The sequence below is a fragment of the Pipistrellus hanaki genome (assembly GCF_964339955.1).
Source record: "Pipistrellus hanaki genome assembly, chromosome: 10".
Lineage (NCBI taxonomy): Eukaryota > Metazoa > Chordata > Mammalia > Chiroptera > Vespertilionidae > Pipistrellus > Pipistrellus hanaki.
In genome coordinates this window covers 60,682,915-60,699,792 of record NC_140512.1, presented here as the reverse complement: position 1 = coordinate 60,699,792, position 16,878 = coordinate 60,682,915, and the positions used below count along the sequence as shown (strand labels likewise).

Sequence of the window (16,878 nt, the reverse complement as noted above, 5' to 3'; positions counted from 1 at the left end):
ACAAGAAAAAAAAATACAGCACAAGACAGCAATGATGAATAGCTGCATTTAATGTTACATTAAGTTTCAAATTAAATTGCCCCAAAGTGAGGAAATTTAATTATATTTCTACTAGCAACACTAAGTACTATAAGATCCTGTCTGGTAAATAATAGACAATTGATTAGAAAAAAGAAGTGGGATTTAACCATTTCCTCTTCTAAAATGCAAATGACCAAATAAAAAATTTTAAATAAATGTATTTCTGTCATGTACTTTTATATTTTATTGAAACCCTTCCATACCATTTGCCATTTTACGGTAGGTCCTATTTATATTTTATTGAAACCCTTCCATACCATTTGCCATTTCACGGTAGTCTCAGGGCATTCTGCTCCCCACCCAGCTTCCTCCTTTCATTCTGAAGAGGGCAGACCCTGACTCCCAAGTTGCACTTACACATGTTCTTTCCTGTCCATGGTATGTTCTTCCCCGCTGTCTTCACTAACTGGTCTTCTCATTCTTCAAGACCAAGTAGATGGTTGCATCCACTGGAGAGCCAGCCACTCTGACTCCACGTCCACCCCCACCAAGTCTAGCTCTGGCCGGGGCACAGGATTGTGCACTGGTGGAGGTGCTGTACCCACAGAGTACAAGATAAATTATGTGCATCTGACGTTGTGTGATGGGCCCAGGTGTGCCTATTTTCTGCGCATCCACACCTCATAGCAGTTGGCATAGAATGATAATTGTCTGTTTACTCATGAAAGAAGTCGCTAAGTGTCTCACCTCTTCACCTCTATTGCTAACATGCAGGTCTTATTCACCAGACATCTACCAAATGACTAAAAGAGTTCATCTCCATAGAATGCAAGTAGGGCAGGTCTATTGCACCATTTAACATGTCTACCCATATATAGTTCTGATTTAATGTGGAACATCGTTGTTTCCACAGTTAAGTGATGAAGACCAAAAGTAATCAATAAAAACAACAATCTACCCTGTATGGTGTGAATCAGTGTGTGCAACCATACACACTGATTCACACCTTATTTTCCAGTTTGAAAAGATGATATAAAGTGGTTTGTCCAAGTTCACAGAACTATAAAGTACTGAATGAGTATTTGAACCCAGGTCTTCTTGATTTTAAAGACTTCCAAAACTTTCTCCACTACGCTTTATATTTAGAAGGGAACATGATTTCTGCCTATATGAATTCATCATAAAAACTGATTACCTTAATGACATGAAACTTTTCAAAAATAGTATTTCATTTTTTCTACAGAAGGTAACAACTGAATTCTTGCTTGTCCCATCATTAGTACTGGTGTTCAACAAGCTCCTATTATCAATTGCTTTGTGCATATCCCTGTGGTGGTTGTTTTCTTAATCGATACACTACTTCCTGTCTACTTTCTTGAACTGAATTTGAGAATAAGAATTGAGGTTTGCATTTATGTTCAGCACTTAATTTTTATTATATTTAATCTGAAAGTAAGTTTTTATTAAAATAAATACTTTTTTAAAATCAGAAAATGTAGATAAACACACAGAAGAAAATAAAAACATTTTATAATGTCACCACCCAAAGATAATTGCTATGAGGATTTTGATGAATATCCTTCCAGACATTTTCCTTAAAAATATATTCTTATTTCTCACAGAAATGAAATTGCACTACATACATATTTTTTATGGATTTTTTTATTCCATGATATAAATATATTATTAATACATAATTTTTATGTAATATTGCATTATAGAGTCATAACAGCTTATTAATCCAACCTCTCAGTTCTGGATATTTGGGTTACATTTATATATTTTACTATTATAAATATCTAACATTCTCATTTTGACCAAGAGTTGGCATGAATATGGTCAAAATTCTCCTCTCAGTAAATGCATTGTAGAAAAATACACTCTGCAAAACTACATTGCAAATAATTGCAAAACCCACATGAGGTCTGTATATCTATACCCTTTAGAGCAGAGGTCCAGCTTCATTCACTTCTGCATTCAGAGCAGGAACACAGTCAGAGTTTGTGTGTGAACATGTCTTACCAGAACTCAGTCCTCAAGTTTTGCATTTTTTATGTGGAGCTGCCACTTATTAGAAAGGCATGTCTTTTTGGCACCATAGGATGCACAATTGCTTTCTAAGAATCACAGAATTTAGTAGAACCATTGGATCCTGAAGGAGTTAGTAAAAGCAGTCTTTTAGATAATGAGAAATACGTGTGAGTAACCATACAGACACAGCGTGAGTGGGAAGTAGGTAAAGTTCAACTTTGTCACCTGCCTTCCAGGCGCCAGGTGCTTCCCTGCTGCCCTCGCAGCCCACTGGCAAGACTTCCACTGAGAAGCAGGGCCTGGGCAAGCACAGTGGGAAAGGCGTGGTCTTTAAAGTCCAGTAGGCTCTTGCTTTCAAACCCCTGTGCCAACACTTATTAGTTACACAGAAATTGTCAGTTTACTTAATTTATCATAGCCTCAGTTTCTGCACCTAAAAAATGAGAGTTAAAATGCCACCTTTGGCCTAAACCGGTTTGGCTCAGTGGATAGAGCGTCGGCCTGCAGACTGAAAGGTCCCGGGTTCGATTCCGGTCAAGGGCATGTACCTTGGTTGGGGGCACATCCCCAGTAGGGGGTGTGCAAGAGGCAGCTGATCGATGATTCTCTCTCATCGATGTTTCTAACTCTCTATCCCTCTCTCTTCCTCTCTGTAAAAAATCAATAATATATATATATATATATATATATATATATATATATATATTTTTTTTTTTTTTAAATGCCACCTTTGTAGGGTTGTTGTGGGTTTTAAATGAACAAAAGTTTGCAAAGCAGAGCAGTCCTTTGAACATAATGTGCTTCAGACTTATAACTACTACTAGAGGCCCAGTACATGAAAATTCGTGTACTTGTGGGGGCGTCCCTTAGCCCAGCCTGCTCCCTCTTGCAGTCTGGGAGCCCTCAGGGGATGTCTGTCTAAAGGCTTAGGCCCACTCGGCCGTCTGACATCCATAGCACTGCTGCTGCAGTCACCAGCCTTGAGCCTGGCTGCATTGAGCATTTGCTCTCTGGTGGTCAGTGTGTGTCATAGAGACCAGTTGTTCTGCCATTCAGTTGATTTGCATATTAGTTTTTTATTGTATAGGATTATTGTAGTGTGTGTGTGTGCGTGTGTGTGTGTGTGTGTGTGTGTGTGTTACACTCTTGTTTATATGTGTGTATGCATATATGTGTCTATATATGATGGATAAGCTATCACAGCAAGTATGGCATACTATTCAAGTTTTCCATGTTTAAGGCTCTTGTTTGTTGAATAGAATTACAAATGCACTTCATTTGCTGGCATGGTAATATATTTAATGATGCTTTTCAGTGGAAAATGGCATTACAGGACTGTCTTTATCCCCTAATGTTGTATTTGAGCAATAAGAAATTGTCTATAATTGCCTGAAAAATGTCACGATGAATTATACATCAGCAGACTTACTTTCTTGAAAGTCAGTAGTTATAAATAGCATTCATTAATGTCACATGTCCACTGACACTCTCTACGGAAAAGTGACTTGAGACTTATTAGGAGATTATATTAGTATATTACTAATCAAACTATTGATGAAGTTCCTGTGCTCCCCAAGAGAAGACTGACTGAATTAGGGAGAATTTAAAAGATTCCTCTTGGCTATTTATCTCAAGTGAATGCTGTCATAATTTAGAGTATCAAACAGTCACAGATCATTTCTAGTTATTTGTCACAGTTGTGGCCATGTTTGCATTAGCTTTATTAAGATCTGCTACTCCCTGAGGGGAAATCGCAACCTTAATATTGATTGTCTTCTGGGTCTGTAAATCTTTAAGCTCCTCTCACAATAGTTTTTCAAATAATGCTCATAAACCTCAAACAAAGATGAGGTGGGTTTACAGTTTGTCCACAAAGTCCTCTGTCATGGATTGTGTTAAATGGCACCAAACTTCAAGTCAGTGTAAAATAACTGGGTAAAACTTAGCAACATCGCAGGCAATTGTAACATTTTCTCTGCCCCTCCCTAAGAATCACCATCTGTCTTGTCACCTTAACTCATAAGCCATGGAGCTAAGCCTGGACCTTCTCCCTCAGGGCAGACTGCCCTTCCCCCAAGGGGGGTGGGGGGGCGCGCATGAAGCAGCAGAAGGAGACTCGCACCTCCCCTGACCATCTGCAGCCACTTGCTCCATTAGCTGAGAGATGTGTCAAGCCGAAGAGTTGTCATGTTCTCATTTGTACTTTGCCTCTTCCTTTTCTTTTCTTTTTCTTCTTTTTTTTTTTCTCATGACACCAGTGCTTTGCTTATTAATCTTTCATACTTGTTCTCCAAGTCATGCACATCCCTACATATGAGATATTCACCCTTCATATAAACTTATATATGTAATAGAGGATAAATGACTCTCTGTCAGCTGAAAGTTTGTGAAACTTTTACAACTTATAGTGAAAAAAATGGGTGGTTTTGAAAATCAGAACTTAATTTGGTCTAAATGGTATATTTTTACAAATTTATTTTTATTCCTCTATAAATGGAGTCTAGGACTAAGAAACTAAAAACAGCCATTCTGTTTTATAGCTTACTAGCTGTGAGGGTTAGAACAAGCTTCATAGAGACAGGGACAGCATCACCTGTATTTGTATATTAAGAGAGCCTGCTATCAAGTGGATGAGAATTTAACGTGAGAAGAAAGTTTTTAAGTGAGAATATGTATTGTACCCTGAAAAAGGGGACTGCATCCTCATTCTTTATACGTGAACGTCCTTTGCATTCCTACCAAGGCAGTTGATGCACTCTACGTGACTTGACATGGACCACAGGATGGTCAAGGGCAAGGGCTTGCAGAAACCAAATTCTCATTCTTGGCCAGTGTTGCTTAAAGAATCTGTAACTATGGTTCAGATCACATGTATCTTGTAGAAAGATATTGGGAGATGTGATTCAGTCCTACTGTAGGAACTGGGACCTCAACATAGTTCTGAACTTCCCATAATCAAGAAAATTAATTACATTCTTATTATTACTTTATTATATCAATTGGTAGTCTGATCTGGAAAATGTTTCGTAATTTTAAATCCAGATAATATGCTTTGTAGAGTATATGTCCTTCTGATATGATAATTATACTAATTCCAATAAAAAAAATATAATGAAAACCTGGAAAATTTAGTGCAAATTAAAAACTCATTTCATGGTAATTACCAGTTTTATGCTTGAATATCAAGTAGTGTGTATATATATATATATATATATATATATATATATATGGTTAACTAGATTGTTATTTAAAGATTCCATCCTACCTTATAGAAGGGCAGTCCTTTGGCAAGATCAATGACTACAAATAGAAGTATAGGCTTATATTTTTAGTATATCCTGAAATATATATATTTTCCCCATAAGAACCTGTATTTCAATATCTAAAGTACAAGATTGGGCTGTAGCTTTGTAACCTATTATTAAGTTTTTGGTTATCAATAAACAAAGGGAACCCTGGCCAGGTGATTCAGTTGATTGGAGCCTTGTCTCTGCATCAAAAAAGGCTTCAGGTTCAATCCCCAGTCAGGGCAACCACAAACAATCCATGTTTCTTTCTCACATTGATCTCTCTCTCTCTCTCTCTCTCTCTCTCTCTCTCTCTCTCTCTCTCTCTTTCTCTCTCTCCACCCCCTCTCTCTTTCTCTAAAATCAATTAAAAAAAACACATACACATATCCTCCAGTGAGGATTAAAATGTTTTTAAGCCGCCGAAACCAGTTTGGCTCAGCGGTAGAGCATCGGTCTGCGGACTGAAAGGTCCCAGGTTCGATTCCAGTCAAGGGCATGTACATTGGTTGCAGGCACATCCCCGGTAGGGGGTATGCAAGAGGCAGCTGGTCGGTGTTTCTCTCATCAACGTTTCTAGCTCTCTATCTCTCTCCCTTCCTCTCTGTAAAAAAATCAATAAAATATTAAAAATAAATAAATAAAATAAAATGTTTTTAATCCACCGAAACCAGTTTGGCTCAGTGGATAGAGCGTCAGCCTGTGGACTGAAAGGTCCCAGGTTTGATTCCTGTCAAGGGCATGTACCTTGGTTGCAGGCACATTCCCAGTAGGGGGTGTGCAAGAGGCAGCTGATCAATGATTCTCATCGATGTTTCTAACTCTCTATCCCTCTCTCTTCTTTGTAAAAAAAAAAAAATCAATAAAATGTTTTAAAAATTTGTTTTTAAAATAGTGTAATTAACATACCATTTATAATTAAAAATAAGTAAACTTATTTTTAATTACCAATAGGCTCTTATCTTACCTAATAATAGACAAACATGTGAATTGACTGTACCTCCACTACACCCACAGCCAATCAGAGTGAGTATGCAAATTAGAAGGCCAAAGATGGTGGCCACCCAGTTGCTCCAACCCAGAGTGGCCAGGTGGAGCAGGACACCTGCTATGAGAGGGAGGGCCAGAGGAGGGGACAAAAGAGGATCTACAGGAGCACAGTGCCACAGTGAAGACAAGGCTACAGACTCCGGAGTCTGCAGCAAAGATGAAGAAGCCAAACTGGCCAGAGTGAAGGCCTGGGTCCCGGGTCCTAGAGGAAAACTGGTGCTAGAAGCCAAGGGAAAGAAGCTTTTTGCATGAATCTCTTCATGCAACAGGCCTCTACTAGGTCTATAAATAAGAAAGCAAATCAATGATGACTTAATGAAAATTAGAGCTTTTTTTTTTTTTTTTTTTTTTTTTAGAATTCTTTTTACTAATGTTGATTCTTAAAATATGAAGCATCTGTGATTTCTACTATTATTAAATTTAGCTAAACATAGACATCTGACCAAAGAAGTTTGTGCTATTTAGAGAATAGTCATTTGGGTATTTTGCAGTCATTTGGGTATTTATATTTTTCTCAAGCAATTTTTATCATTTCTGGGCATGCACAAAATTTATGAATTTTAAGATTAATTTGGGGGAAAGAGAATTCTAGCCGAAACTGGTTTGACTTAGTGGTAGAGCGTCGGTCTGCGGACTGAAAGGTCCCAGGTTCGATTCCGGTCAAGGGCATGTACCCGAGTTGCGGGCACATCCCCAGTAGGGGGTGTGCAAGAGGCAGCTGGTCGGTGTTTCTCTCTCATCGACGTTTCTAGCTCTCTATATCTCTCCCTTCCTCTCTGTAAAAAATCAATAAAATATATATATATATTTTAAAAATAAATAAATAAATCATTCCCATAGTCTAAAACCTGGGATTGAATTTTTAGGACAAAATCAACAAATTATATTGTCTAGAATTGCTTCTTTTCCTTCCAAAAAGAACTTGGGAATCATTACAAGCAAAACTGAGGAATCTTGTTCCTACAATGACAGTTTGTGTGAGTAGCTCACATATATTTTGAGATGACTTGATGGTCTTCTGCCATCTGGTGGACACTAATAGAAGTGTCACTAGGAAGAGTAAAGATAATATCTGGATCTAAATTAGAATATATTTTCTTATTATGAATTCATATTTTATGATAATGGAAGAATCCTATTCTTATTCCCAAAGGAACACTTTACCCTAATTCCCTAATAAACAACAACAAAAAAAACACTTCATAGTTTTTACAATAATAAATCCTATCTCTAACTCATATGAAGTTATTCATGCACTTATTTATACAAAGTATAAAATATGTTTATATTTTCCTGAATCATTCATATTTCATTACTAGCATAGTGCACATTTGCTAAAATTGTTAATACTAAGTACTGTATGTAAAACTTTTCAATTTACAAAGGCCAATTGTTAGTTTTGGGTGCCCTCCTGTGTTCATGAGATAAACTACAGACTTGTACAGAGATGCAGACGATGCTATTAAGGAACATTTTCACTGAATCGTTGAACTATTTCTTAGAGCAGTGACAATTGGGTGACCTGAGTCAACTGCCTGATCTCAGCCAGATGCTTTGTAACTTTAAGTATCTCCCGAAAACAAAACCCAGATTGTGTGAGCTGATTACTTAATCCTGGGTCTTAGTGACCTTGCTTTCTCTGTCTTTTGCAGCTCAATATGGTCTATGAAGAGATATATACTTATTATTTTGCTTCATTTGCACAATATAATTTTCATTCTCACAATTAGCTCAAACTAGCACATTATGAATGTGTTTCAGAAAGTATCAGACTACTCTTTCATTGGACTAAGTATTTGGCACCATTCCCAGCATAGGCTTCAATTCTATTAGAAATCCCTGGATGATTAAAAAAACAAAAAAAAACCCACTTTTTGCAGATGAGATAAGCGAAATTTCTAATTCCATGAAATTAATTGTTTAATCAATTTATTATATCAAAGTGGGATTTTTGTTAGCAGATCTGAAAAATACTGAAATGATTGTTTTACTTGTTCTCCTATGGTTTTTCTCTGGTTGGAAATTTTTAATTATTTAAGGATTTTCTGTCAGCAAAATGTTCAGTAATAGGCCATATTTTATAACTGAAATTCTCCTCATCCCAAGCTAACCACCTTGGTCAAGTACCTAACAAGAGAAATAAAGACATCATAAACTTGTAGGTACCCTTTGTACATTTATTTCCAAAAATAATGCCAAATATTCAAAATAGCATTTTAGTCAATCCTATCTAATAAAGAGGGAATATGCTAATTGACTGCCACACCACAGCCACATGATGGTGATACCTAATCCCCTCAGCCCTGCTGGGGCGGCAGGTGTAGGGCACGGCTGGGACCACCCCCAGGAGGGTCTGACTGCTTTGTGCACCTGCCTCTGGAGTCCCCCCATCCACTCAGCCACCCAGCCACCCAGGGCCAGCCTGAGGCTCAGCTAACCAGGGCCAGCCAAGGCTTTCACTGTCGGCAATGGCAGCAGCATAGGTGTGATGGGGGCCTCACCTTCCCCTGATTTCCAGGTCACCTCCAGCACCTGAGGGATCCCAGACTGTGAGAGGGGGAAGGCCGGGCTGAGGGACTCCCCTCCAGTGCATGAATTTTCATGCACCGGGCCTCTAGTCTAGAAATAAAAGGCTATGGCTTTTATGTTTATAATCAGCTAGAGAAGTTAAGAAAGACCAATTCAGAAAAACAATATAGGAGAAAGTGCGATTAATCCAGTAGTGAAACCAAGCAGACAAATGACACAGAACAGCAGAAGTGAGAGCATTTGACCTAGACTTTTCCTGAATGGAAATGTAGGACTTGAACAGCTAGAGGTAGGTGGGAAGGAAGTGGCATAAACAAAAGCTCTCCAGCAAGTAAGTATAACTCTTTACATTCTTTTGAAATACAATACAAAAAAAAATCATCTATATATATAAAAGGATAATATGCTAAGTGTCCAACTATCCAGGTAATAACATCATGTAGTAATGACCGGCTTCCTCTCCCTAGTGACGACTAGCCTCCTTGCAGTTTCTTCAGCCCAGAAACATGACTTGCTTTATAGCCAGATGGAAACATTTCACACTTTAACCAAATGTCTGTGAAGCATTTTTTCCATGCCTGATCTCATTTGATCCTCACAGAAGTCCTGGAGTAGGTAGATAGGAGACTCAGTGGAATCCTATTTTCATTAGCTGGAAAATGGAGATTTAGAAAGCTTAGAAACTTGACCTGACTGAAAAGAAGTAAGAAATGGTGGACCTTGAAAATGACTTCAGGTTTTCTCACTGTGCAGAATATAGTCAAACACTGCTGCAGTTAAATATTTTACCCTTTGTTCTCCATGCATGACTATAATAATAATCTGCTTTGTGTTGATATTTACTGCTGTGTTGCTGACAATTACCTGAAAGAGAAGTTGGGCTGCTTCACTGGGCTGGGAAAAGTTTAGCTAAATCAGAAAGCAGGTCTAGTTAAGCAAATTTATTTATCACACATGCACGATACATATAAAGCTCTCACTGGTGCCAATTGCATGCCTGTGCTTCAATCTGTCATTGTTGATGTGAATTTGGTTGACACTTCTAATATAGAGAAAGGGCAAATAATGATATTATAATGTTTCTTCTAATTAATTTTCTTTCAATGTGCATGAATTCATATGCCAGGCCATTAGTAGAATATCATCTATTACTTGTTAAAATCCTAGAGGCTGACAGCTGTATCAATAACTGTAAATTTTTTCTCTCTGAAGTTTGTAGCTCAGAACCAGAAAATGTTCAAGCCGACCCAAAGAATTACACCAGCCTTCTTGTTACATGGGAGAGACCTCGCGTCGTCTATGATAATATGATAGAGAAGTTTGCCGTTCTTTACCAGCAGTTAGAGGGAGAAGACCAAACCAAACATGAATTTTTGACAGATGGCTATCAAGATCTGGTAACTATAAAATCAATTGTTTCTTATATTGATAATATTATAGTTTAATTTTCAAGGAAAATCTTACCAGTGATTGTATATTGTTGCTCTTGGTTATTTAGAGTTGGTCACCAGAGGGAGGAGGAGGAAGAGGACCTAGCTTAAGTTATGTCAAATCTTATAGTGAATCACACTAGGTTATTATTTATGGTTTTAATTATGGGAGACCACCACTTTGCCAACAACGACATTACAGAGTAGACACAGACAGAAGGCTTAGGAATTAGAGGTCATCTAGGGTCACTTCTCTTTAGAAGTAAAGGGACGGAAAGAACAGTTAAATTTTTGGAGTGTGATCTCACGATTGTGGAAAGAACTGGGCTGGAATCTCCATGCTCTGGCACCATCATGTGTTCTTTGCCCCTTCACGTTACACCAGCATAAGGCAAATACAGTAGGGCTCTCCAAAGGTCTTTTTTTTTTGCATCAAGTTTGCAAGTAGCAAAGAAAACAATTGAGATAGAACTTTCGGGACACAAGGCAGGTAAGCCTCAGGAAAGATCTACCTGCTCTTCCTCCCTGCCCAGGCACATGAACTAAAGAAAATAAAGGACAAAGTCCCACACGACCTGAGCGTCTCAGTAGCAGACTTTGCCTGGGCAGGGAGTGTTGGAAGTGTTGGCTGTGGACTCGAGTTTCTTTGAGGCAACACCATCTGGGTGTGGCTCTAGGAAGATCCCACTGCAGGCCAGACTCTGCACTCTGCATTCAGACATTCGAGTCCCACATGCCCTAGGAAGCTGCCTTTAAACAAAAACTGTCCCTGTGATCGTGGTGTTGACTACCATATGGACAAAATGGATCAAATTTGTTCCAACTTTTAGATTCACTTAACTAGAACTGAGACACTATGAACATGGAAGATTGTGGAATTTATAGAAATACACTATTTTTCATTTCATAATAGTATGATGATAATAATTCTGTTACTACCTAGCTTATATATTGTTAAAACTGGAAATAAGTTGTTTTTCCATTGTGTTTTCTTCACCTTTTGCTCCTTGCAAATGCTACGTGTTTATTTGTCTAGAATATTAATTTGCAGATTTTGACACTCATGTATAACTTTTATGAGTTCTAGTTAAAAAAATGAAACTTTCTAAAACTAAATCGGATTTTTTTTTTGTAAAGTTAAAAGATGCCTAGTTTTCGGTAGGTTTTCCATTTAACACTACATAAACATTTTCTTTGGTTAATAAACTATAAATATTTCTCATTTAATGAGAAAAAAGTTTTCAAGGACAAATGTGTACATGCTATACTCCTTGAAAATAACACAGTTATAATTTATTGACATCTTTCTTTTAGGGTGCTATCCTCAGTAACTTACTACCCAATATGAGTTACGTTCTTCAAATAGTAGCCATATGCACCAATGGCTTATATGGAAAATATAGTGACCAGCTGATTGTGGACATGCCTTCCAATGACTTTGGTAAGTGCCCACCTAGCAAGCCTTTATATTATCTACATAAATGAGGCTAGTTTCATTATTGGATGCATTGGTGTTTTCTCTCTGCTTTTATATCCTTTGGGCCAGAAGGCAAAATGATTCTCTTTAGAGTCTGGGTCACGGGTAATTTTATGAAACATGGAAGCCATTTTTCACCCAGCAGGTCTGGGCAGGACAATCACTGAATTTACTCTGAATATTGAATTTTTCTATTTGTAAACTAAGACCAGCAAAACCTTTTGTAACATCTGTGATGTTCATCAAATGAAAATAGCTGTGTAAACACTAAGACTTTTATTTTGGACAATGAGCTTTGGTTTCATTTGTGTTTACTTCCTTTTCAGCCCTCAAAGCATTTTGTAGTAAGTATATGTGATGCTGGGATTATTTAAGGTACTTTGGAATATCTATACAAAGCACTTTAAGAGTTTATCTAGATATTTGTATTCACTTTTTGTGATTTGGTCTGGGGGTGGGAGTGCTTTTCTCTTAATTGATTTCCTAAAAGCAAAACAGAAAGTTGGTTCTAATTGTATTTTATTTGCATGCATCTTCTCTGAGTATTATGGGGAAATCTTTTGATCTCAAAACATATGCAATAATTAAATGAATTGCTAACTATCATAATTTTACAATTTATAGATATACCTAATTAAACAAAAGTCTTCCTTTGCTAATATAAGCAGTTTTAAATAATAGAATGGAATTAAATATATATATCAATATATATATATGTATACATGCATACACATACATACCTACATATGCATATTCATAAATATATTCAAAGATACATATATAAATCTAAATAGTGTGTGGTCATCCCTATAATGAGGTAACTCACTGAAATTTTTACAGGTTTTTAATGGAAATGAATGGTTACAAATTACATTAAGTATAGCAAGTTTCAGTCTTACATATGGATGGACAACTGATGTGTGTTGACTTTCCTGTGGTCCATTTGCTATAGCATAGACTTTATTTAATCCATATGAGCTGTTCACTAATTATCTCATCTCAGTATTCTTACTAGTTGAATTTTCACTGAAAGAATATATGTAGAGCACTAGATATTAGAGTATGTATTTTTCCAAACTACAGGCTACAAAACTTGCCAAGATATTTCCCAAGTTAAAACATTGATGGCTAATGAATATTACTACTATCTTGTTGGCAATAAGGCGACCCAGCACTGACTGCCACTGACAAGGCAGGTGCGATATGACTGGTCAGGGGGCCCCAGCTTTGCCCCACGATTGCCCAGCAGAGGGAAGCCCAGGCCACTGGTGGGGGGTCTCCATAATTGCCCCAAAGAGGGAGGCCCAGGCTACCCAGCTGATGGCGGTGGGCGGGGCCTCCCTCTGCAGAGCAATCAATTGTGGGGCTCCTGAACTGCGAGAGGGCGCAGGCCAGGCAGAAGAACCCCCCATGTCCCTGAGAGCACGATTTCTGTGCACCGGGCCTCTAGTTATTTCATAATATTTCACATGGCCTGGGTATAAAAATCTTTCCTATTCTTCTTATTTAGCATTGTTTTTCAAAATCAGGTTACTTTTAAGTGGAATGTTAGCTCTAAGTCTTATTAAAAGGTGAGTATCAAATGAACTAACCATGGTTTCAGCTGTACCATCTCATGCTCCTCCACGGAATGTCATCCCTCACCCAGCAAAGTGCTCCTATTGATCCCTTCCAAAAAATGGCATCTTTAGCAGTGCAACACTGACCATGTTGGTCTGTATCATATGTGATAGGGCATCCAAAAACCTCCTCTAATCCTATTATGTCTTTTAAGAAATGAATTATATTGAATATATTCACTCGATACTATCTTGGTTTCATGATAGCTATCTAATTTCTTTATATAAAAGAATTTCCCAGTAGTTTACAAAAAACACTTACTGTTAGCTATTTATATTATACTCTTCCTTATTCTATCCACTATAGTGAAATTTAAGTCCACTATGGCAAAATTTTAAACTTTCTGAATGTTTTTTTCTTTTTGAGAAACTTATTGCATATGAAAAAATAGATCAAATGTCTATTTTTTATAGAAGTGATTTCTGAGTGATCCTTTTAGACTGAATCTATATTGGCACAAAGTACAATACTCTTGTATCGTTTGTAGCACTTTCACATTTATACAAAATAATCAATATTATAACTTAATTTCTATTTATTTAAAGGGCCAGGACACTATTGAACTAATGAGATGCTAGTGTGGACACACCATTTAATCTCCATGAATGTCTCAGTCTTTTAAAACATTTTATATTGTAATGATGTTTTAGTAGAAGATGGTATTCGATTTATGCTTCACTATGATACTCATTTTAAAAACCAAAGGTTAAAAACAAATAAATGATCCTTTAATTATTCTTTCAAAAACCACTTCATCAAAAGTCAATTTACCCAAAATTTGGGGTCTTCCTGTTTTATATAGAAAAAAGATTAGTTCTTTTACAACTCATCCTTTCTGATCTTACAGGCTGCAGAATCATTCTAATCAATATGTTTTCAATTCATTATGTTAAATATTGTTTCTATGGTAAATACACCACAGTACAAGTCATGGTTTAGTGTGATGGTGCCTTTGTGAAGTTTGTGATTTATGTGGCTAATATAGATGTAAGTAGATTTGAGTTTGCTTATTTCATTGTCTTTGTTATACCATTTCATCCTGTTAATCATGTTGTTTCATTACTTTAGTAACCTTGTAATATGTCCTATTGAAGTACTCTATTATTATTTTGGATAAACTGTTTTCTAAATACTGTATTGTTTATTGCTTCTGCTCAAAAGAAATGAAGGAGGTCATTTATAATTGCCTTTATTCTTTCAATCAATGATTTCAAATATTTTAATCAATATCTGTGAAGGAAACCTCAATCTTCCAAACTGGGCATTTAACTTTGGCTTCTTCGATTAAGTTATTGCTTTGCATTAAATTATATTTGTTGTGTACAACAGTATCACAATACACTAGGGGTCATTAAATATAATTAGAACCTGCTGTTTTAAAATAAATTCATATTCATAAACAATTTAACTTTTTTTCCCGTTTAAAAAGGAAAACTTTTTAAGGTTAAACAGAAACAACAGTCTTTTCAAATACTTTGCAGACGATTTTATTTATAAATAAATAATTTGTAAATATTGTTTCTATTATAACTGAAATAATTTTATTTGTTTCTTTTCTACAAAGTAGAGCTAATTACTATACATTTGTGGAGAATTATATAGGTACATGTTTTAGGGCCTTGATAATTATGTGTTCAATTTAAATGCATGGTGAATTAAATCAACACATTTTTTCTGTTATGTGTGGTTTTCAGTTGTGTAACAATTGTCTTTGTTAAATCACTCTATATCTGTGCTTATCCTGCTTGTACCATCCCACGCTGTGGCTAATATGATATAATATAATATCACAGTTTGAAGAAATCGCAGTCCACGTGGCTTTCACTTTTTGCACTGTGAAACTTGGCTTACCTTCAAACAATTAAATAAGTCTTTCTTGCCAACCTACACTAGTGTTGCTTTTTTTGTGTGCTATGGAATATTAATGTCTAACTAACAGGCTCTTTTAGAAAATCTGCCATTATAAGTACCCAAAACCAGAATGGGTCAAGAGCTTTTGTTCAGTTATCACACAAATATGAATTTTAAGTATTTACTAAAAAAAAAAAAAAAGAAAAAAGAAAAAAAAATTCTGACAATCTTGGCTGTTGGACTTTTACAGCCCTCATGGGATCTATTTTGATGAAGGGAAAGGATTCTGTTAACAAGCGTAATTTTTTTCACTCTTATATATGAGTGTAGAACCTGAGTCAGACCAGTGGCTACTAAAACATCATTATTATTTGTGAGGAAACAGCAGGCCAAAGGGTACCCAATATGAGACCTTTTGCCAATCACTAGAGTTTGACCTTGGCTGCTATGAACTCTCAGACCCAGAAGTATGACTTCTGAATCTCCAGGATGATAGAAACTATCTCCCCAAATTATTTTATTTCAAAATTGTTCTGAAGAGATTCAGCAAAAAAAACGTATTTGGATTATTTGGAGGGGGTATTGAAGTGTTGCTGGGTAACCCTGATTTCAGATAATTAAAATGATCTAAGTTTAATAGGAAACCAGAATTTGGGTTTTTCAAAGTGTGTGTATACTTACCAATATGAAGGCCCACACATGGGGTACTCACCCATAAGAGTGCCTTGAAACAGAAGGGATCAAAAGGCTGTGTGGGTGCATACATGCTTCCCCTTTTAAAAAATATATCTTAATTGATTTCAGGGAGGAAGGGAGAGGGAGAGAGAGATAAAAACATGAAAAATGAGAGAGAATCATCGATTAGCTGCCTCCTGAACTGGAGATGGAGCCTGTCACCTAGACATGTGCCCTGACCAGGAATCCAATGATGACTTCCTGATTCATAGGTCAATGCTCAACCACTGGGCCACACTGTTCAGGCAGAACTTCAACTTCTTAATGCAGCAAACACAGAGTAGAACTCACTGATACGTTAGGGATATGTTTGGGTAAAATCATGTATTTTAACTTTTCAGGATCCATAATCCATATAGTTAATTTATACTCTGTAATGGAGGAATAAGGACACATGTGTAATACCATAATCAATAAAGACATTTTAAAAATAATTATACTCTGGCAAAATGATACAAATAAATTCTCTGTTAACACAGAGAATATTGATAGAGAAGAAAATCAGTCTTCAATGTGATCATTATGTGTACCCCCCCAACCCTGACAATGAATAAGAAAATTACTTTTACCAATTACAATTATAGAGTTAGGTGAAGTTAGGACTTTTTTTTTTTTTTTAATATATTTTGATTTTTTTACAGAGAGGAAGAGAGAGGAATAGAGAGTTAGAAACATCGATGAGAGAGAATCATCGATTGCCTGCCTCTTGCACACCCCCTACTGGGGATATGCCCGCAACCAAGGTACATGCCCTTGACCAGAATCAAACCTGGGACCTTTTAGTTCGCAGACCAACGCTCTACCACTAAGCCAAACCGGTTTCGGCATGTTAGGGCTTTTTTTATTT

The 16,878-nt window shown here is 36.7% G+C and overlaps 1 protein-coding gene across 4 annotated transcripts in view; it reads left to right on the top strand.

Annotated features, from left to right (window-relative positions):
* The window catches only part of PTPRZ1 (protein tyrosine phosphatase receptor type Z1), a 170,684-nt gene that overhangs the window by 96,595 nt on the left and 57,211 nt on the right, over positions 1–16,878 (top strand). For all 4 annotated transcript variants that reach the window (XM_084897130.1, XM_084897131.1, XM_084897129.1 and 1 more), the window contains exons 9-10: positions 10,131–10,315; positions 11,663–11,789. In XM_084897130.1, coding sequence (XP_084753256.1) covers positions 10,131–10,315; positions 11,663–11,789 — 312 coding nt within the window. The remainder of the gene's footprint in view (positions 1–10,130; positions 10,316–11,662; positions 11,790–16,878) is intronic.